Source organism: Gallus gallus, chromosome 10 (genome assembly GCF_016699485.2).
Source record: "Gallus gallus isolate bGalGal1 chromosome 10, bGalGal1.mat.broiler.GRCg7b, whole genome shotgun sequence".
NCBI lineage: Eukaryota > Metazoa > Chordata > Aves > Galliformes > Phasianidae > Gallus > Gallus gallus.
Genome location: NC_052541.1, coordinates 11,208,023 through 11,230,079, shown reverse-complemented (window position 1 = coordinate 11,230,079; position 22,057 = coordinate 11,208,023). Strand labels below are relative to the sequence as shown.

The 22,057-nt window shown below is 41.6% G+C and overlaps 2 protein-coding genes and 1 long non-coding RNA gene across 5 annotated transcripts in view; 2 read left to right on the top strand and 1 right to left on the bottom strand.

Moving 5' to 3' along the window:
- Positions 1-59: 59 nt before the first annotated feature.
- BTBD1 (BTB domain containing 1) lies at positions 60-13,368 on the top strand. Its single transcript, NM_001397459.1, has 8 exons — positions 60-528; positions 5,408-5,564; positions 6,147-6,252; positions 6,993-7,190; positions 7,458-7,650; positions 8,130-8,217; positions 11,463-11,609; positions 12,456-13,368. Exons 1-8 carry the CDS (start codon positions 125-127, stop codon positions 12,612-12,614), a joined length of 1,452 nt encoding a protein of 483 aa, NP_001384388.1. The 5' UTR covers positions 60-124; the 3' UTR covers positions 12,615-13,368.
- Positions 12,194-13,542, bottom strand: LOC124417115. The gene is made up of 2 exons (XR_006931079.1): positions 13,438-13,542; positions 12,194-12,469 (listed from the first exon to the last, which is right to left on the bottom strand). It is a non-coding gene; the product is annotated as an uncharacterized LOC124417115 (long non-coding RNA).
- Positions 13,421-22,057, top strand: part of C15ORF40 (C15ORF40 homolog) — a 33,099-nt gene continuing 24,462 nt past the window's right edge. Inside the window, exons 1-4 of one of the 3 annotated variants that reach the window (XM_046899156.1) lie at positions 13,421-13,642; positions 13,717-13,843; positions 14,648-14,775; positions 15,167-16,851. In XM_046899156.1, coding sequence (XP_046755112.1) covers positions 13,421-13,642; positions 13,717-13,843; positions 14,648-14,775; positions 15,167-15,199 — 510 coding nt within the window. In that variant the 3' untranslated portion in view covers positions 15,200-16,851. Of the gene's footprint in view, positions 13,643-13,716; positions 13,844-14,647; positions 14,776-15,166; positions 17,588-22,057 lie in introns of those variants that run through there. The other 2 variants (XM_413838.8, XM_046899157.1) reach the window with 2 other exon arrangements.

The following is a 22,057-nucleotide window of genomic DNA, read 5'->3' as shown; positions in this document are numbered from 1 at the left end:
CCTGCGCAGCGAGGCCGGGGCGCATGCGCAGCGAGCTGCTGACGTCGCGGCGCACAGGGGAGATGCTTGTGCTGCCGGCTGAGTGAGGGCTCAGCCCGGCCCGGCGCGGCCCCTCAGGGCGGTGATGGCGGCCGCCGGCGGCGGTGCGCCCGCGGAGGCGCCTCCCGCTGCCACCGGTGCCGCCGCCGCGACCGCTACCACCGCCGCGGAGAGCGGCGCGGTGCTGCAGCGGGAGCCGCTGTACAACTGGCAGGCCACCAAGGGCTCGCTGCGGGAGCGCTTCGCCTTCCTCTTCTCCAACGAGCTGCTCAGCGACGTGCACTTCGTGGTGGGCAAGGGCGGCCCGCGCGGCGGCGGAGCCGGGGGAGCGCCTCCGGGGCCCGGCCAGCAGCGCATCCCCGCCCACCGCTTCGTGCTGGCGGCCGGCAGCGCCGTCTTCGACGCGATGTTTAACGGAGGCATGGCCACCACTTCGGCCGAGATCGAGCTACCTGACGTGGAACCCGCCGCCTTCCTGGCGTTGCTCAGGTCAGACCTGGGGCTGAGGGGCGGCGCGTGGGTGGGGGCGGCCGTCTGCGCTGCTCGGCCTCGGCCGGGGGTGCCGCGCCTCCTGCCCGCGGTCCGGCCGCAGTCGGGGCAAGGGCGCGGCGTCCTGCTGGCGGCCTGCGGGCTGCTCCTGATCGCTGCGCTGCCTTCCGCAAGAGAAGCGGCCTCGTTCCAGAACGGCCGCTCGGTGAAGTGCTTTGGTGTCCCGTCGGGCTTTTTGATGATGTGTTTTCCGTACGGTGATGGGATTTAGTGGCTCGGTACTCTCCGTTGCTACCGCCCGTCCGTCCAACAGCTCCGGGAAGGAACTGAAACTGTTGTACTGAGCTTTTCATTTCGTTTGATAGTTTACTTCGGAAATTGACTCGTAGAATCATAGAATATCCCAGGTTGGAAGGAACCCATGAGAATCATCACGGGACCACCGCTCCTCTTACAGTGAGCTAGTTATTTTTCAGAGGCAGAGTAAATTGTATCCCTTTCCCAAAGTCGTTAACGTCCCTTCTGCAGTCACACAAACGTGTGTGATACCTTTGGTACCTTTGGCTGGAGAGGACGTGCTGCAGAACACAGTTACCTGATCTGATGCACAAGTCACACAAGTGAGAGCACGAGTGCGGTGATGGGGAAGAAGTATGCAAAGTGGGTACTGATTTCTGGTTTGACCGCAGTAGGGTCTGCTGCTTCTCGTGCCCACAAACCTGTCTGCACTTTATTTTTACCCAGTGTAGCGGTAAATGATCACAGGAACAACTACTGATCGTTTCTCTGTGCATCAGGCTTACTGCTGAGGTGTGGTCATGCAACTCATCTGCTCAACGTTAAGATATTTTTTTGCTAGGCAAAACTTCTCTAAAATGCATTAAGGAGATTTCTGTAATGAACATATAGAAAACAAGCAATATTATTGCCTGGGAAGAAAAATTGTAGTGTCTCTACACTTTTTGTAATGGAAAAAAAAGGTAGCTTTCTTTTTGTTTTGAGGTGAGAACAGTGAGAAGAATAGCACAGTGCTTTAGTAATTACAAGGTTTGCAGCAACTGATTTTGCTTTAAGACGACCCACAGTAGGGTGACTTTGTTGCTTATTAGCAGACAAACTGTATTTTCTGCTTTCTTAGCAAAGAGGGAGTGGCAAACTGTAAGGTGAGGGGCTGGTGCTGAGTAGTGGGAAGTTGTCTTCCAAGCAGAAATGGTTTCAAAGGTTAAAAGTAAGTCACTGTGGTGTGTGTGTGTGTGTGTGTGTGTAGATGTATAAAAGCCACCAGACAGTGAGAAGTTGATATAATGAGAGATGCTTGTTTTGATTAAAAACATAAGCATAGAAGCAGGAGAGTTCCGAGTAAGGCTAAGAAGTAGAAGTGAGCATAGAGTTGCTGTTAGAAGCAGACAAAAGCCACCTGTCTTTGCAGAGCTGGTAATGGCCAGGGGACTTGTGTAAGTACATCAATTATACTTGTATTGTGTCTAAACATCACCAGACTGATGAACTGCTGGGATGGCTCAGGTTTGATGTTGTCTTTGGTATGGAATGCTTGGCAGCTTTTTAGAACATACTTCCATATCTTACAGAGAGTGCTTCCTCTCTAGACTCAAGCCTTGATACATATACACCAAGCTAATATTGGAGTAAAGGTAAATTGTAACACCTTATTAGATCTAACATAGTTGAAGGGATCTTCTTTAACACAGATTAATACTGGAATTCTTTCGTGCCTCTATACACCGTTTTTAATGTACACCAGCTATAAGACAGCCTGTTTGTTTTTTTCTTGCTGTTGGCCATTGCTGACCTCTTATCTGTCAAAAAGAAATCGGTCAAATAGTGATGAGTGCTTTTTGTAGGGCGCTCCTTTAATCTTTGCAGACACCAATTTGAAGTATACTTGCTAGGGATTGAGTTGGACCTTCGTATATTCCTGGCAAGTGAACATCAAGATAAAAGAAACATTAAAGTAATGAAGTAATGCAAAAACTGTTGGAGATAATTTACGAGTAGTTAGAAACTGAAAGATTTTAACACCTGACAGTCACCAAGTTATTTTGACGACCCTTTCAATTCTTCTGTTGGGTATATATATATTCACAATGTTAAATTGGCTGCAGTTGCCCCCTTCTTTTGACAGGAGAAGTGGTGTTCAGCCCCACTGAGCTGAGTGGAGGAAGAACTGCAGTATAAACACAAAGCTGTGCCAGTTCAGGCATGCCATGAATGGGAGCGTCAACACAGAGATGGAGCTCCTGGCTCCTGAGCAGAGAGGTTTTTACAGAGAGGACACACCTAGGGTTCTTTTTTATGAGCAGATGAATGCATTGTGATTATCCATCCATATACTAAAAGGAACCAGGATTATACAACAAGCACAGTGCACTTTATTACCATATATAATAGCTCTTACAGCTACCTTTTGACTTGGCAAATTCATACTTTTTTAGTAATTGCAAAAGCTTTCTGGCTGTGAAGATTCCAGAGAAGTATTGGCACTGTCAAAAACTTGAGTACTGAACTTGAAGGAGTGAACACAAAAAAGCCCTGGTTATGTGACATTCTTAAAATGTTTGGGCACTTCATACCATAAGTTTCCTTCATTCAAAAGTCTCGAACTGTTTCACATATTCTGTTCCCATGGGTGGTTATGCCCAGTGTTGATCCATGTCTAGAAAGAGATTGTGAGGTCAATGTGATGGATTTGATGCTGTTAACTTTCTATTATCAGAACTTTAGTCACTGAAGTCCCATTACTTTGTTATTGCCACACTTCTGGTCAGGGAATATCTCCTTATGTATGTCCAGGCATACGCAGCAGGAGAGAGATAGGAGCATAGAGCTTCAATTGTGTCTTCCATGGGATGACAGAACATCCTGTAGCTAACAGAACTCGCATGAATGAAAAACTTGTGTGCACATGCACTGTTACCACATTTAAATTGCTCTATTTTGGCTGTGTAGTTATATTATTGTGTATTGATTGTATGGGGCAAAAGGCTGTGAGACAGGGAAAAGAAGCATTGGAAAAGAGTAGTTTGGAACTGCACCTTGATTCCTAAGGAAGTGCAGAAAGTGAGCCAGTCCATACATTAGCTGCATGTTGTGCACTCTTTAGGAATAAAATCAAAATGGTGTTGTAAAAAAATTTGGTGATTTAACTTTTTTTTCTTTCTTAGATTAGGCAAAATTTATAATGCAGCTCTTTTGCAACCCATTAACTTTTGACTCATATGTAGTTTTGACTCCAACTTCTCTAAAGCTATAAAAGGAAGGTCAGGGCTTCTTGAAGCAGGCTTTTTAAAATCTTAAAACCAAAATCTAAATGTGCTTTCCTGGTATTTAAAGCTAATTGTCAATTTGATGCACAGAACTGCATGTTGAAAACTGTACTTTAAACTTGTTGGTTGTGGCTGGCAAGTCAGCCCACCATTTTCATCAACAAAGAGTTCATAGCTGCCATGAATCAGCTCTAAATGTACTGGGAAACTTTTAGCAACAAGATTCACCTTTAATTAAACTCCTTTCTAAAAGCTTTGGTGTAAATTCAGTTTAAAGAATGAATCTAGAGCAGCATTTAGATTTCCTAAATTAAATAATGTGAATGTTGGCCATTTGAATGGATTGGAATATTGTAATAAGTATCTGCTGGTAAGTGACAGCAGATTTACTGTGAAATAATATATAAACTTAGTTGTTTATCAGCACACGTGAATGGTTAGCAACTAGTAAGAATGAGGGTTTTCTTTGGAGTATAAGAAATGCAAGCAGTAAAGGATTTAATCAGAAATGTACGTGGTATGTTTCCATGAGCTAGATCTCCCCCTGCTTTCACAGGTTACTTCTGTTGAACACAAACTGACTGTTATTGCATATATGCTCTTGTAAACATTTCTTCCATCTCAGCTTGTTGTTTGCCATTTATTTTGAAGAAGTCCGAACAGAAAATACAAAGAAATGTAAAGAAAAGACTTGTCCTTTGTTATGCAATTCACGCATTCAAAAACGTCCGGTTTATTATTTTTAATCACCTGTGTTTGTTGAGGGCAGAATGTGTTTGTACCATGGATGAATGTCTGTAAATCTGGAAACCTGATGAAATATTGATGAGGTTATTTTCAATGTCATCTGTAAGAAAAGCTTTTTAAGAAATCATTTCTTCCATACAGAGCCTCAAAACAAAGCTTATCTCATCTGGTCTCAAGTAACAGCTGCTCAGTACAGAGGGGTTTGTTCCCATTTTTTATGGAAACTTTTATCCTTTGGTTTGCTGCTTTATGCTAGAATTTCTACAAATCGTGTAACCTTAAACAGTGCGGTGAAGCCAAGGCTTTTCTTGTGGCAGTCTGCTGCAAGGATAGAAGAGTCAAGGATTTTACTCCCATTTCCTCTCTGAGCACTGGAGAATGGTAACTGTGACATAAGACATGATCACGTCAGACATTGCTGACACTTTTCTCAAGAGTTGCAAGGAAGCTGATGTGCATTTTCAGTAGATTGAGATAAGTAATACAGCCATGGAGGGTTACATGTTGGTATGTGTGAATACAGTTCTTAGTAGTTAATCAAAAGAGCATGCATTAATACATAAACAGCTGAGCTGCAAAATTACTTATGGTTTGGTGGTGATGTATAACTAGTACAGCCAGATCAATCTTAGAGTAATACGTGCTTAAAAGAAATTTATGCCATTGGGTTAGCATAGTATTCTTTCTTCAATCCTTTAACTATTTTAGTATCTGCAAAAATGTGACATGGTGAACAATTGCATGTTAGCAATTGAAATCTTTGACCTATATTCTCAATACAAAGAGACTGTCATGCTTGACTGCACCTCAAGATGTGTTTTTATGCATCTTTGTATATTGATTTCTAGGTTTCTTTATTCAGATGAAGTTCAAATTGGTCCTGAAACAGTCATGACTACTCTTTACACTGCAAAGAAGTATGCAGTTCCAGCCCTGGAAGCACACTGTGTAGATTTTCTAACGAAGCACCTCCGAGCAGATAATGCCTTCATGCTCCTCACTCAGGTAGGTAAATTTAAGCTTAGTTTTGATTTTCTATGAAATTTAGTATTTGGGGGGGAAATGAGCATGTAGTATTACTTCACAGTGGGTTTGCCATCACAGAGTCTAATTCCTGTATGAAAATAATTTTGTTGCTTTGTTGGCATTTTTACAGACTTTCTTGGTTTTTAGTGATAGTAATGTAGAGGAAGAAGAGAAAGTAACTTTTTTTTTGTTAATATATGATGTACTGGGACGCTTCAAATGGGGTCAGTTCATTATGTTTATGCGAGTGTCTCAATTGGTTGTTTGTTTTTTTTGTTAAGACAGTTTACTATGACAGATTTGGTGTCTACTTCTTAAAATTATGTTTGCAAAACTAAAAATAAAGACATGAAGGAAAACCCGGATGCAGTGTATTTTCAATTATGTACTCCTTTCAGAACATAAGTGCCCTGGAAGATACAACCACAAGGTCTAGAGAAGTCATCCTATTTTATTCTAGACTTATACTAGATTTAAAAAATACTTGCTTCTTAGAGTTAGTTGCTTATCAACAAATGCTTGCAACAGCAAATTAACTAAAGATGTACTTTACTTTCTTAGGCTCGTTTGTTTGATGAACCTCAGCTTGCTAGTCTTTGTCTTGATACAATAGACAAAAGCACTATGGATGCAATAAGTGCAGAAGGGTTTACTGATATTGATATAGGTAAGTTCCTTCTTGTGTCTTAAGTACAAAACTTCCAAAGGGAATCATGCTGTTTTGTTGCTACAAGCTACTTCTCTTTTCACAGTTGCACAAATCAGGTACAGTGTATGGAATCTGTTTTTTTTGTTTGTTTGTTTTGCTTAAGTTGTTTATAAAATGCAACAGTGAATAAGTACAGGAGAAGCTGCTCCTTTAAAATGCATGCACCTTTCCTCACACCCTGCGTTCCACCTTCGCTTTGTGGGAGGCAGGTGTGTCGATGTTTAAAATCCTTTGCATTTATGTTTAAACTGGTTTTGTGTGCAGCACTGCTTCGTGTGTCCGTAGTTCAGACTGGCAGGCAGGTACTTCGATGAGAATGTGACAGTGCTGCCATGAATGATTTGGTTTTTTTCCTAGTGTACATTAGCGACTTCACGTGATTACTGCCAGTTTTGATCTTGCCATAGCCATGGAAATTCTGTAGAATATTGGTTGTCACTGTTTAGATTATGTATGGTCGCACTCATAGGAGTCAAGAGGAAAGTTTATATGCTGTCTTCAGAAAGAAAAATGATTTTGTTTGTGTACTTTTAGCATCGAGTCCCTAAATCATTGTAAAATTTTTTTTAGGTATAAGATACATTTTGTGATATTATAAATGTTCTTAGTGTTTATTTGTTTATGTATTAAGATTGCTTAAAATATATAGAACTTGTTTAGATGAATAGTGATATACATCTGTTAACATTTTTCTTTAGACACATTGTGTGCAGTTCTAGAAAGAGATACCCTTAGTATTCGAGAAAGCAGACTCTTTGGAGCTGTTGTTCGTTGGGCAGAGGCTGAATGTCAAAGACAACAACTGCCTGTGACATTTGGAAACAAACAGAAGGTCCTTGGAAGAGCTCTTTCCTTAATTCGTTTTCCATTAATGACTATTGAAGAGTTTGCAGCAGGTGAGTTTTGGGATTCTTTGTCTTACTGTTAGACATTAGCTTTGCACTGCTCATCTGTGAGCGCTGAGATGCTTAACACTCTATTATGTTACTAATACCTTACTAATAAGCATTGTGATGCAATCTTAAGGAAAGCAAAACATCTTATATAATATTACCCCGGTTACTGAAAAATATTAGCATCATCCTTGGTTTGCAAATAAATGTGGTTTAAATAGAACGGTTGGGGTAGTTCCTAGAATTACCTTAAGTTTTTTCTTTTTGCAGGCCCTGCTCAGTCAGGAATCTTGTCTGATCGGGAAGTGGTAAATCTTTTTCTACATTTTACTGTCAATCCTAAGCCAAAAGTAGATTATATAGACCGACCAAGATGTTGCCTCAGAGGAAAAGAATGCAGCATTAACAGGTTCCAACAAGTGGAGAGTCGCTGGGGCTACAGTGGAACAAGTGATCGCATTAGGTATGGCTTTGGAAACTATTTGAAGGAGAGACAGAAGTGTGGGAAGAAAGGCAGAGTATTACTCAACTTCTGCTTTTTGGCGTAAGATACAGTAACAAACATGTATCAGAGAACCAAGTTCAAAAGTCTGGAATCCTGGGGTGTTTGCTGCATATCCAGTTTTTAAATACTAAGTCTTGATCTGGTTTTATTTCAGTAATACTCAAAAAAAAAATCAGGTTCTTAAAAAATTATTAAAAAAAAAAAAAAGCTCAGTGGATTAGCAAAATGTTAGACCATAAAGCTGCTAACTTAATGAGGTGGGATTTTTTTCCTTACTATTGACATCTAAATGCAAAACACTATTGAAAATATGAATGCAATGTTATTTCTGGTTTAGCTTTCTACACTACAGTGTGAGTCTTTCTTGCTTGTCTGGGAAGAAGTTAACACACCCATTGCAGTTGCTTAGATTCCTTTATTGGCTTCTGTTTTACTAGGTTCACAGTTAATAGAAGAATTTCCATAGTGGGATTTGGATTATATGGATCTATTCATGGACCCACAGACTATCAAGTTAATATACAGGTACAGTATATTCTATATGCACTTATTTAAACAGAAACCATGCTTAATACAAAAGGTTTGGAGTATATTTGAATAGAGTAGGAGCAGTCTGATAGGTCAGGAATCTAATCTGTTTTATCCCCAGCAGTCAACTGGATGACTAGGGAAATACAAGAACAATATAAAACTTTCCTTCCTTTTCAGTCTATTCTTCAATCATTTTCAGAATAGGTATTTCTTGAGACTGGTTTGGCCTTTCTGTTTGGTAACTCCCTATGAATCATGCTGCAGAATACAGGAATTTGAGGTTAGACCATAGAAGTAAGTTTTCTGTAAAAGGATTTCACAGCTTTATAATATGTTCAATTGTGCATTAAGTCTGTCCTCTTAATAAGGCTTCTAGTAGTTCAGGAAAGAATTTTGCATTTGTCATTAGCAGCTGTCAGAAATCATTGACATATGTTATGACTGCCAAAAAAGTCTGCTAAAAAAGCCCCCTGTGTCATCATGAAGGTACTATAAAAAAGTTAAGGTAGCACTGTGTTACTTCATGAAAGCAGAGTATGCTCACATCTTGAGTACTGTGGGAAGTATTGGTCTCTCACTGTAAAGTGTAGAAGGTAGTAAAAAAGAATAATGAAAACTATTTGTAAGCTACTGCTTTATGAAAGTGAGACCAGATAGGCTAGGACCCTTGTATTCATAGGGGAGGAGGTAATGGGGAGATGGGAGCCGTGCTTGTGAGAGGAGTGGGTAAGGTATCCTTTTTTTGGACCTGATCGTATTTGAACATGTTCATTCATCAATAGCAAACTCTTCAGAAGATTGTAGAAGAGAGATGTGCGCTAATTCTTCCCTAGTTGAATAGTTCTGGATGTTGGGGGAATGCAGCTCAGACTCTTATTTTAGCTTCTTTTGAGCCAGCTTCCTTATTTTCCTTTTTGAAGTTCAGCACAGCTGTGGTAGATTTCATTTTGTTGTTCGTGTAGGAATGTTGACTCTAAGTATATTATGGACACTGTTACATAGTGTTTCCATTATGAAATTTTAAATCTGATCCTGCTAATCACTCAGTACCAAATGAAGGGTTGTGTTTCTTCCTACTGAGCAAGTGGTGAGCAAGCTCATGAAATGATTGGTGATAGTAGCTAAAAATGTCCCCCCTGCTTCGTGTCCTGATGTGACACTTGCCCAGTCTGAGAGGCTAGTTGAAGACACCACTAAAATTGTATTTCCTGCTCCTGTAGCCTGTCTGATCTCTTAGCAAGTTGTGCTGAGGACTGCCTTCTAATTGTATTGATCCAGCACTGTATCTTCCCCTTTTAAGTATGGAATTTCCATCCGTTTGAATTCTCTTATTGAGTTCAGCTTTGGTTTGATTCTAAGCTTTCTAACAAAGTCTTAACATTCTGCAGCTGCATGGTTACTCTGTGCTGTGCATGTCAAAGCCTGGCACTGTAACATCACACTGATTTACTATGTGTGTGGAAAAATCTGTGACAGAACCTGTGACTTCAGCTAGGGTCAGACACTCCCCGTCTTATTTGTCCCCACCTTATTTGATAGACTTGTAGCATTTGTTGGTAATTCTCTTTCAGTTTATTTCTTCACATTGTATATAAAGTGCAGTTTGTCTTCTGTTTCCTGTTTGATGCTTACTGCTCTGTCTGTTTTGTACTCAAGGACAGGAATTCTGTGTCTGTCTTTTACTAAAATATACTGTTGTCTTCCCTATTACAGTATTCCAAAGAGTGTATCTAGGAGGAAGTTTTGAAGGAATTTGGTGTCTTTTCCATATTTTTCAGTTTAAAACTTAGCTGCAACTTCCTTAATTTGAAATGTTATCAGTTTGGTTTTTTCTCAGACTATACATCTATGTAAATGAGTAGCACAGTACACTGGAGTGACTCTTCAGAACAAAAGAGTTACTCCTAGCTCCTCAGTACTATACTAGACATATTTGGGGATTTTTACTTTACATTAACGTGCTGCTGGTACCACACTGATATTTTAATTGTTGCTGAGAAGTGCTGCACAGAGCTGAGTCCTTTTCAGCTTCTCATACTGTCCTGCCAGGGAGCATGCTGGGAGGGGGCAGAAGCAGGACAGCTGGCCTGAACTGGCCAAAAGGACGTTCTATACTAAATGACATCAGGTGGAAAGAAAAAATGGAAAAACTGTGATGAGTTGGCATGGGGTGGGGGGCAGCCATTGCTTAGGGACTGGCTGGGCACTGGTCAGTGTGTGGTGTGCCATTGCTATTATTTCTTTCTTTTCTGCCTTAGTAAATAGTTCATCTCAACCCACAAGTTCAACTCTGTTGGCTTTTTTTTTCCCCCTAATGGAGCAAATGACTGCGTGGTGCTGTGCTGCCTACCAGCTTAAACCACACCAGCCTGTTATGTTAAAGGAATATGACTTCAATATTAGAATTGTTTAGTATTTATTTTGATTGTGGATGGAAAAAAAAAAATGAAAACCCTGTTTCAGGGAGCATACCTTGCCTGAAACAGGGCTTCATGGTTGGTTTTTTTTTGGGGGGGGGGGGGGGGAGGGGTTTGTTTTTGGTGGAATAATCACTAGAAATGTGCTCTGATATTTTACTTCTGCAAGAGGTGTTCAGCAGCACAGATTAGAAATGGAATGAGAAGTGTGATAACTGCTGTTTCTGGTGTCCTAGCTAGTGATTCCTGTTTGCCAGTAAAGCTGAAGGCAAAAGAAATACGTGGTGTGAACATAGAGACATAAAAGCATGGACAAACAAGTCTTCTCTGCTTTATTCTAAGAATACGTCATTGACTGTTCATCTGTAAAATCTTGTTTACTGAATGAGCCACAGCCAGTGAAACATTTAGGTTCTGCCTCATGCTTCCCTCATGCGGGCTGTGTAGGTGTGCAAAGATCAGCAAATCTAAGTTAGAGGATCGTGTGTAGTTTATTAAGGTCAAAAGCTAAAGGTTTAAGAGCTATTTATCTCCTCTCAGACAAAGCCTTTTACCTGGTTGCTGCGGCATTGTGGGCGAGATTGAGCATACAGAATGGACAGCCTGTGTAAAACTCAGAATCTGTGGTTCAGCACAAGGCTGGGTCAGCCCTTGTGGTATTGTTGTTAGGAAATTAAAGCTACCTTTTAATCTGAGAGTGCACTATTGTTGTAATTAAACTGGGTGGAATAGGGAAGTGTTTTCTTGCAAAAGTTCTCTGTGTGCACACTGAACATTACAAGTTTGTAAATCTAAAACCACAATTTTCATGTTTTTCTGCAGATAATTGATTATGAGAAGAATCAAACTCTGGGACAAAACGACACTGGATTTAGCTGTGATGGAACTGCCAGTACGTTCAGAGTTATGTTCAAAGAGCCTATAGAGATTTTGCCCACAGTTTGCTACACAGCCTGTGCAACATTAAAAGTAAGAATGCTTAACAGTATAAAATAAAATATTATTGTGATGCAAAGGTTTATCTCTTATCTGTTTTGTGAGGGAATGTGTCATCTTGGTCTCTTGCTAGGCTTTGTGTGAAAGGAGGCAGTAGCTAAACTGTATGGTAACTTTTAAAGCTGCTTTCTCTCTGTTCTGTGCCGCAGCACAGAATTTATAACTGGATCCTTTGTGATTTCCCACTGACAGGAGTTAAAACAAGTCCTAATGGAAGTCACTGTGGTTCTGTGTGGGCAGAAGCACTATTTGGAATATTTAATCTGACAGCTGTCTTTGTCAAAACTTGTTTGATTTCTTTTGTTAAGGACCAGCTATAGTCAAGAACACTGACAGCTTTCTTTTCTCGCTGTTATATGCTAGTGCTAAGATAAAGGAAAAGAATGGTTTGTTCTAGGAAAATTGACTCATTCAACATTTTCTGTAAAATCTTTTTAAAATAATATTGTTTTAAAGAAAATTCCCTGTACAGAATTCAAAGTCGAATGGATTGGAAAAAATGCTGCCCATTAAAGCATCTGAGGTGGGAGATGAAGTGAAAATACAGACAACTTGTGTGACAAGAAGTGTCAGAAGACATTTATTCATTATTAGTGGGGTAAAACCAAGTGGTTTAGGCCTACTGTCAGAGAAACCTTTTTTGGTTAGACTTACAGGATCTGTTTCTGTTATTTGTAATTTAGAATGAAACTTCTGTTATGTGGATACAGACATTTTTTATTGTTAAAATGATGTAAATCAGTAGTGTTTGAACTTCAACATTGTATGGGTCGTGCTCGCGTTTCCATTCTGCGGCTAATCTCCTCTGCTGTTTTTCAGGGTCCTGATTCCCACTATGGAACAAAAGGATTGAAGAAAGTAATCCATGAATCTCCTACTGCTAGCAAAACATGCTTTGTCTTTTATAGTTCGCCGGGTAACAATAATGGTACATCGATAGAAGATGGACAGATACCAGAAATAATATTTTATACATAATTTCACATGATCACCTCCGTGTCAGCCTATCAGTGGACTTTCACTGTCACCCATAGTGAGTTGGCAATGCTATGAAATGACCCGAATGTGTAAAAACAGAACTGACTTGTTTGAGAGGTGCCAGGAAAGCAATTTTATCTGCGTCGTGGTTGGTGGAACCTAATTTAACTTTTCCTTTTAACAAAGTGTGGAGTAAGTACTCTGTATACTGAAGGTTGTTTTGAGTGGTATGTTGTGATTTAATGGCTTTGTATTTTGAACCCTTCGTTTCTCATATAGTTGAATTCATTTCTTGAACTGGAAAATACATACTGGTTATGAATTTCATCTGCACATGTTCCTCAACTTGTCTTACAAAGACAGTACCTCTGCTGCTGCACTCCCAGCTTGCACTTCTCTGTACAACAACCTTGGAATGACCCTGTGGACATGAATTACTACTTATTTTTTTTCCAAGTACATGAGCAAAGCTGGATTCATATTGCTGTCAATGGTGAGTTGTCGGACTTAGCACTCCACGCAGTATCTGCAGCTGCAGTGAAGAAATGCTATAGCAAATCCTCCAATGAATGGATCTTTGCAGAATCTCTTTTAATTAAGAAGGGCTGTTTTGGAATATAGAGCTGGTTATGGAAATAGCCATTGTATATACGTACGTGCCTATAAGAAAATGTACAATGTGAAAATGGGAATACAAACCTTGTAATGATCTTATTTTGACTGGGTAATCTAATACTAAAGAATTATTATCAACTCTGGCCTATTTGCGTGCAACTTGCTCTACAGTCATTTGCTGCAGGCCACGGATGTATGTAGTACATACCGGGTTGAAGTCCCAAAGCACGCCTCCAACGCAGCCATTCCGTTCCGGCTCCGCAGCGCCGAGCACCGTGACGCGCATGCGCAGCCGAAGGGCGGGGTTAGCGCTGTTCCCGGAAGGGCGGCGCCGGGCCATGCTGACCCTCGCCGGATTCCGTCAGCGGCTGTTGGCGCCGCTACGGGGCCGCGGCGGGGACATGCCCCGGAAGGTGCGCGCGGGACGGCCGGGACCGGTGCCCAGCGCTCCGTGCCTGCGGTCCCGACGCCCGTTTCTCTCTTTCAGGGCAAAGCGGCCGGGAAGGAGTCCGCCGAGCCCGGCGCCGCCGCGGGGCCGGTGGTGGCAGCGGGCGACGGCGGCGTGAGGGTGTCGGTGCGCGCCAAGCCCGGCTCCCGCTGCAGCGCCGTGACAGGTGGGCGCCGGGCCGGGAGAGCGCAGCGGGGCCGGGGCGGTGCTGTGCGGCACTGCTGCCGTCCTGAGGAGCGCGTGGGGCAGAGCCGCGCTCTCACGCTTCCGTTCTTATGATGAGGGCGGCCCTTTCTCGTTCGCCTTCAGATAACGCTGTCTGCAGAGCTGGCGGCTCGCGCGCGCATTAGAGCCGCGTTCCACACAGCTGTGTGGCACGGAGCGCCCGCGCTCCTTTACGGCTGCTGCAGCGGGGACGGAAACTGCAGCAGCTTTAGGCTATCACTGTTCAATAACGTGCGTAAATCTAAAAGCTGGGCAGAGTAGAACTCAACATCGAGACCACACGTTTCAGTTCGTACGCTCAGGAAGCACTGAGCGATGTGGTGAGTTTTCCCAAGGTTAAAACCAAGGAGTGCAGAGGGCAGTCGTGGCGGCAGCGCGGTGCCCGCCCAGCTCGGTGGCTGCGGTTCCAGGTGGGCTGACTGCTTCCAGGGAGCGCAGCGTAAGGCGGCGCTGTGCCCGCAGCACAACGGGGAGCGTTACCGCTGTGCCCGACGGCTGCAGCGTTGGCAGTGGTAACGCACAGCTGCCCGCTGACACTGGGCTGAAGGCCGCGCCGTGCTTTGTGCTGGAAGCCTAGCACTCGGTGCTCGATAAGAGTTCTTAGATGCTGAGCTGCCCGCTGATCTAGGAGTTCACTGAGCTTCAAATTAAAACGCTTTCAAAAGCGTAAGCGCACATTTCTAGGGAATGACAATTAGGCATTGTGAATCTTTGGAGCATGAAACCCTTCCGTTCCCTGTTGTAGATGTGACAGCCGAGGCAGTAGGTGTGGCTATTGCTGCACCGCCATCAGAAGGGGAGGCGAACGCAGAGCTGTGCCGCTACCTCTCTAAGGTGCTAGGAGTGAAGAAGAGTGATGTTATTTTAGAGAAGGTACTGCTTTTTTATTGTTTTCTTTCAGTCTTATTCTGCTGCACTGTAAATTCGAGGCTCTGGAATGTTATTCGTTGAGTACAGCAAGCTGCTCTCCGTATTCAGTCCAAAAGGCACTTGAAAAGCTTTTAATTGACTTAATGGGATGATTCACTGAGGAAAAAAAAAAACTGGGATAAGAAGAACCGCAGCTGATCTTGAGATCTTTAATCAAAATAGTTCTAATTATATGTTTTCAGAAATGTATTTGGTACGTGTCTTCTGTGACTCTTAAAGAACCCTTCGTTCCCATTTCAAATTCAGCTCACGTCATTCGTGCTTTGCAGAAAATGTGCACTGCAGGGGAAAAATGGCATTCGTTTTTCGAAGGCACTTCTGTATTTCCTGACAGGTACCTGTGGTGTTTAAAGTAGAGTGTATGTAAACACCACCGTTACAGCTGGGCCTTAGGAGTTTCTTCGTATGAGCTGTGTTGTGCGTTGACACGTGTCGACCATGTTAGGTGGAAACTCTTTTATTCATCGCACTGAATAAATAATTAATTTTATCCCTTCGTTGTACTTGAATGTCAGTTTTTCCAACCGTGTTCACGTATGCTTTGTGAAGGTGAGGACTCAATGAAAAATGGTGCCTCTTATTTTTCTGTATCTAATGCACTGGTTGGAGAAGTCTCTTAAAAGATGGTCCGTGGCAATATGGTCAGTGAGCTGAGTCCTGCTCTGGGGAATGGTACAGATGCTGAGGTTTGGTTCTTTTTTTCCTGATTCCTGGGCAAATTCTTTAATTCTGTCAACATTTTATAAATTACAGTTTTCCTGCCTTAAAGTTGTTCAAATTTAACTATACTAATGTAAGTGCTAAGCAGAGCTAAGCATTAAGGGGACCAACATGTTCTGACCTTCTTAACTCAGTCGTTCTGACCTGCAGTATCCAAATAATTACAAGCCAGTGTTTGTTTTCCTCAGACCACTGTTTGCTCTTGGTGGAGCACTGTGTTAAAGTTTGTACTTTGTGTTTTTCCATTCTGATCTGCTAGGTGCACACACCGAGTGGTTTTTGTACTGGTTGCTCTCTCTTGTGTGCTACATGCTTCATGATAAGTGATAACACTGACAAAACAATCCAACGTGGTGTGATTTGGTATAATACCAGGCTTACCATGTTTCTACCCAAAAGGCTTCATTTTGATTATCAACTGGACTGCTTCAAAGAACTATTTTTCATTTTTAAATTCCTGCCTTATTTCCACATAGCACGGTTAAGACATTTTTCTCCTTCAGGATGCCCTAAATGGGTCTTCGAAGCTTTTTGTTACTCATGGATGAAAATGTAGCATGTTTGTTTCTCTTGTTTTTACTGAATCCTGGCAAATGTGTAGCTTCAGGCAAAATGAAATGAAGGTGCACGTTTGCCAGTTCCTATGTAAAACAGCAGTTTTGTTAGTAACATAAAAACAAGTCAGTAGTATTTAAAATAACAACTATTTGAATCCAAATGTCTGATGTGCTATATACAGTGCAATTTGTTGTCATTTAGTTGATATTATCAACTAGAGAGCTCGGCTTAAGAGTAACTAGTACTCTGTGGGAGGCAGTGTTGAAGGAAGATCTGAAAGTCCACATCTACCAAATGTTTGCAGTAACTTCTTAAAACCTCAAACAAGATACAGCTGGAATTTTGCTTCTAGCTAATACAGCTGAATAATGGAAACTTACCATCCCTTGCTTTTTGTTCTAGTCTATAAGAAAGACATAAATTCAGGGCGTGCTCTGGGAGCTGTAGCTAGTTTTAAAAGGAGTATAGATGAGACATTGCTTTCAACCTTTAAAATAACAAAACAGGATGTTGATGAACCATTTCTGACACCTGTTAATTCTGCTTAGCTACTCACTGAGAATTATTTTAAGTATCTACGTGATGCATTGGCATCACAGTGAGCTGTTTTTTTGCACGTGTGTTTGGTGGTGATTCTTTGCAAGATGACTTTTGTGTGTGTCTAACACAGGGTGGGAAATCACGTGATAAAGTGGTGAAGATTTTGGTATCGGTGACACCAGATGAAGTATTAGAAAAACTGAAAAAAGAAGCTTCCACTTGACCTAAAATGAGCGGAAAATGGAACACTGTAATGCATCTTGGTGAACAGACTGATGGTTTTCTCTTATGTACATTGGTCCTTCTGGGAATTTGGATACTGACTGGGAAAAGATACCCTCCTCTGCCTCCCTCTTCCTTTGTTAATGTGACTGCTGTAAAGCCGAACTGTTCCTGTAGGTTTGATAGGAAGAGTTGTATTTACTGAGGCTCTGTCTGCTTCTGTCAGTAAGACTTGTCCTCTCCCCTGCTCTCTCAGGGTTTCTGAATGCAGCAAAATTTGGTTCATAAAGCAGAAGGCTTGGAGTGATGGGCTTCAAAGGCGTCAGTACAATGTGAAGTGCAAAACGATCAGTCTGGGTGGTACAGACCCTAGAAGTGTTCTCTTTACTATCTGGTGACGGGTGCAGTTCCACACTATGTCATATACGTATATCTAAAATTAATGGATTTAAAGCTAATATATATACTGTGATTGGACATCACACAGTCAAGCTAAAACCAGAATTATTTGCATTGCTGAATGAAAATCAGGACTTCACAGTACAAAAAAAGCGACCCAGAACCCAATAACTGCATACATAGTGGCACTTTGTAGTAGTCTGTAATTAGTTATAGTAGTCTGTAGTTACCTGAAACGCAGAGCTATAGCTGTGGTAGCTCTACACAATGTATCTCCATTGTCACAGCTTTTTAATAAAAAGGGCAAAAAATATTACCAAGCTTTGTTTTGTGTTTACATTCTTAACACAAACATTATTTCCCAGATGTCATGTACGAGGATGTTACTTTTAAACAGTACTGTTGTGCAATTTTAATTCGGTTTAAAAATGAGCTCTTTTCTACCCTGTAGCAAAGCCAGCGGACTCATAGGTAGAACCCAACAAGAAATTGAAACAAAATGGGCACCTGTAGCCCAGTCTTAAGTGTGATGAGAAGACTTTTCTTCTTAACATGGTTCAGAGGTTGGAGTAAGAGTTATATGTATGAGATAACACATGCATCTGGTGGGAATTTGCTTTTTCATCTGAGACACTGCTGATGTCTGAAATTGTCTTATCTTTACTATGATTGTCATATTTTACACACACAGAAATGCACACATGTATATATTTAATACCTCAGGTAAAAAAAAAAAAGTAATAATAACATTACAGATGCAAAAGTTACAGCTAGATTCCTCCAGCTAGCTTCGTCTGCTGCAAACTGTAGCTCATGGGTTCCGTTTTTCATGGTTGAAAAGCTTTTGTTTTCTCAAATGTTCTGCTTCCTATTATCCTAAATATTGCAACAATCATTTTTAGGGTCGGAGAACTAACATTTGTCACCTCCATGAAGGTGTCTTATTTTAGTAGATTTTATGAGAAGACTTGTTTGGATTGTGTTTGGGGAATAAGTCTAAATTGTGTCTGGTATTTGCTTAATGTTTTGCACCTGGGCTGCTTATTTTCTCAGCCTTATGGCCAGCCATACATTGCCTCACTTGTATTTGCTTTTCAGACCATATGGGCCTATTTCTGCATACTGTTCTGTCAGCTTTGGTTTGCAGCTCATTGCCATTTTGTCTGTTCTTGCCCAGCAGAGGGGTGCCATGTCTTGCAGAAAAGTCAAAGCCAGCAAAAAGTAAACATTCATGGTTGGTTGGTTGGTTGTTCTTGTTTTGTTTTTATTTATTTCTCAAGCTTCTGTTCACTATGAGTGGGAAAAAGCAATGCAGAATTCTCAGCAGAATGTATTTTTAGTAGAACTGTGCCTCCTTTTGCTTGTTGGTCACCCCTTTATCCATGTGCCTAAAGGAATCCTTTTCTTTAGGCAATGTGATCATTTGACTGCTTGAAATCCTGCTATTTACTGAAGCTCTGCCCTCATTTCCTCATGTTTTGTCTGACTGATTTCAGTAAGTTCTAATGTGATTTCATACCTGAGTAGTGGGCAGTCTGTGTATTTTTGTATGTAATTGAGTTATTTGAACATGGAAAGTAGAAGTTGTCGGAATACATTCTATGTCTATGCAGCCTTATGGCGTAGAACATTCTTGCTCTTTCTTCCACTCATAACATTTATTTTCTAAAATCAAACTTTGAAAGTAGGTACATGGTTTCATTGCAGCACTGCTCTAATATGTTAATTAAGGATATTTAATTACATCCTCTGAGGCTGGCCTCCTTGCTCTTTCAGTTTCAATCCACTCCATTTATCATCTGCAGCACATCCCCATCTCTGCTTTTAGTCCCATGTGATTTTAAACCCCCATTTCTTCCTGTATCATCAGTCTAAATAATCCCATGTAATTGACAACTTTGTCAATAACTGGCAGTGGCAATTTACCAGAAAGTGCAGTTTAATACCTTCCTTCCTTCAGCCTCCAGGAAGATAGATACACCTGCTCCTTCTCCTCATTACCTCACGTCTCTCTCTGCATTTCCCCTCTCCTACTGTTTATTTGCATATGTAAAAGCTGAACCAGCTGAATCCACCTTTTATTATTATTCCAGCCCACTATATTCCCCTCCTAATGGTTTTCACTCTTATCCCATGGGGATGATTCACTGCCACATTAGTGTGAAAATGTGCTGCCATCTCCTCCTGGGAGCGCGGTGCTTTACCTGCATGTAAAGCCTCTCCTGCTTATTGCTCTCTGCCCCAAGTGCAGCAGCCTTCCGTGGGACCTCGTAAGGTAGCCAACGCACAATAAACAGCTGGAAAGCTGCTGGAGAAATGACATACTTGCCTGAAAGGAAGAATCTGGTACTGCTCTAAGGTAATGGGAATTCATTTCTTCCTGGTCCTTTATATATAACTTTTCAAGTAATTGTTGGTAAGCCACGAAGAACTCTGTTTTCCTCTATAAGTACTTCATTTGTTTGTTTTTGTGTTGTCTCAAGAGCTGGGAAAGCTGAAGTGACAAAGTAATCTACCGTACCATCTTGGTGCAGTGCGTGCAGCTCAGTTTTTAGAAACTTGTTTAAATGCCATTTTGAGTTTCGAAGTTCATGTGGAAAAAGAGACGTATCGAGTATTGCTGTAGCAGTCGGTCACTATAGAAACGTGCCGTAAAGATAACAATTGACCATGGCCTTAAGGAGAAAAGAATGTTGAAATGAACAACAAACGTTCAAAGCCTCTTTTGTGCTGCTCAGCTGAAGCAGCCTGCCTTATGAGAATAGCTGAGGTTACAAATGATCATCCGGGGGTAATTGCCATGAAGCTGCCTTTTTTCTGTTACATGGTAGGTGTGCGGTGCACTTGGCAAGGGCCAGCAGCACGTTCCTTCAGCCAGCTTTTGCTGCTGTAGTGTCTTGCAAGGATTCATTAAGGTACAATTAAAAAAAAGAAAAAAAACAAAGCTCCCACTGCATGTTAGGACGTCCTTAGTGCCCACCTGTCTGCAAGGCCACCAAGTTGAATTTTGTAAAATAAGCTATTTATACGGAACCTTTTCATTTTTCTAGTGCCGCTTGCCAATAGCTTTTCTTAAAACCTGCAGAGTTTTCTTCTTTTCTGATGCTCAGGAGGTTTGTGAGGAGCAGGCATGGCAGCAGCATCCCTGCAGGTGCTCAGCTCCAGCAGCTGCCTCCCCAGCATGAGTCCCAGGGCCCTCTTGCTGCCCTCTCACCTTTGCTGCTGGTGGTTCAGGTGAGTGCTCTCTAGCAGCACCAGGCTCTGGGGCTGTTTCTGCTCTGTATTTCTTCCCTCCACGTTCTTGGTGGTGCTTATCTCCTTAGATGCTACTACATTATCTTTCTCATTCCTTGGGGCTTGACAGCAGTTTGACTGAATTTGAATGCATGTTCATTTTGGAAGGAGGAAAAAAGTCCTTGTGAGATAATCTTTGCAATCAGAGAGCAAAGCCGTCCCTCTAGTGGGGCCCTGCAGCAGCTTTGTTGCCTCCTGGCATTTGCCCTTTAATAAAATGTCTCCTTTTGTCTTCTGTAAGTCTGACAGCAATCAGCCAGCACATACTTGAGGTCGTGTTCCTGCTATGAGGAAAGATTGCTATTTGCTACTAGGATGCACTTCTGAAGAGGAATTTTCTTCATTATTTCAGCTGCTTCCTAGCTGCCTTTTGACAGTGAAAATGCAGTCCGTTCCTAGTCAACGTGATAGGTTCGTGGGGGTTTTTGATTTCTTTTTTTCTTTTTGTTTGGAAACCATGACTAAGCTCATCACTGTCTGAATATCAGCCCTAATACACATAGAGAGGGGACCAGCCAGGCAAGTTGTACTTAATAAGGATGTCTGATTCTGCTCAGTCACTTCCTTGTAGAGTTCAGGTTCAACTACTAGAGCAGACCCAGAGCTTTTTGGTAAAAATATTTTTAAAAGATGATCAGCTTCTAATGATGTTCTTCAGACTTCCTTTTGCTGTGATTTCTGTCATTTATCAGCTAGAGTTAAAAATAATAATAATAATAATAATCTTCCTTTTAATGAAGTGCCAGGTGATATTTCTGGCAAGGTGTGAATGTGAATTGAGAGCATCTGAAAACAATGATTTGACGATAGCTGTCATTAAGTTGCACTCAGAGAAGCAAGACAAAAAGGAGGTGTTGTGCCAGCTTCATCAAGGTTGGCATTGTATGGGAATTTGAAAGGGTTTCTTTTTAATCTTCCTATAAAATAGATCTCCAGGAGATAGAGGGTTTTTTTCTTGCACCGCTGCTTCTATCTGCAAATAAAAGCTCCACTAAATAGGTGTTTTATGAAAAATGTTTAACGACCTTTTATTTAGAGGAGCTTTTGTTTCTCAGCTGCGTGCAATTCCTGCTCAGCCCAGTGGACCAATTCAGTCTTCTTCCCTAAGAAGAATCCAGTGAAGTGCTCCAAGTTGTACGTGCCTGGGCTTATACATTTAAACAAACACCTTGCGTTAGTTCATTTTAAGGTCTTAGTTATTTCCACACTGGGTTCTTGTCTTTGGCCCACTGGTATCCATTGGGACGTACCTTGATTAGACTCTCTGAGGAAAAAGAACCTGTTTGCTTGTTGTGGGTCTGCATAGTAGGTAAACTTCTGATATCTGAAAATGAAGAAGATAAAACATGGGGAGGAGGGAAAAAGGGAATCATTTTTGTTTTAGAAAGATCGTTTATTGGGCTAGTAGCAGTTTTTCTTTGCTTCTTGGAAGTATTTGCTGTATATCCTAAGCTCTGCTGGAAAAAATCATGCAGAGAATAGAGGAGAAACT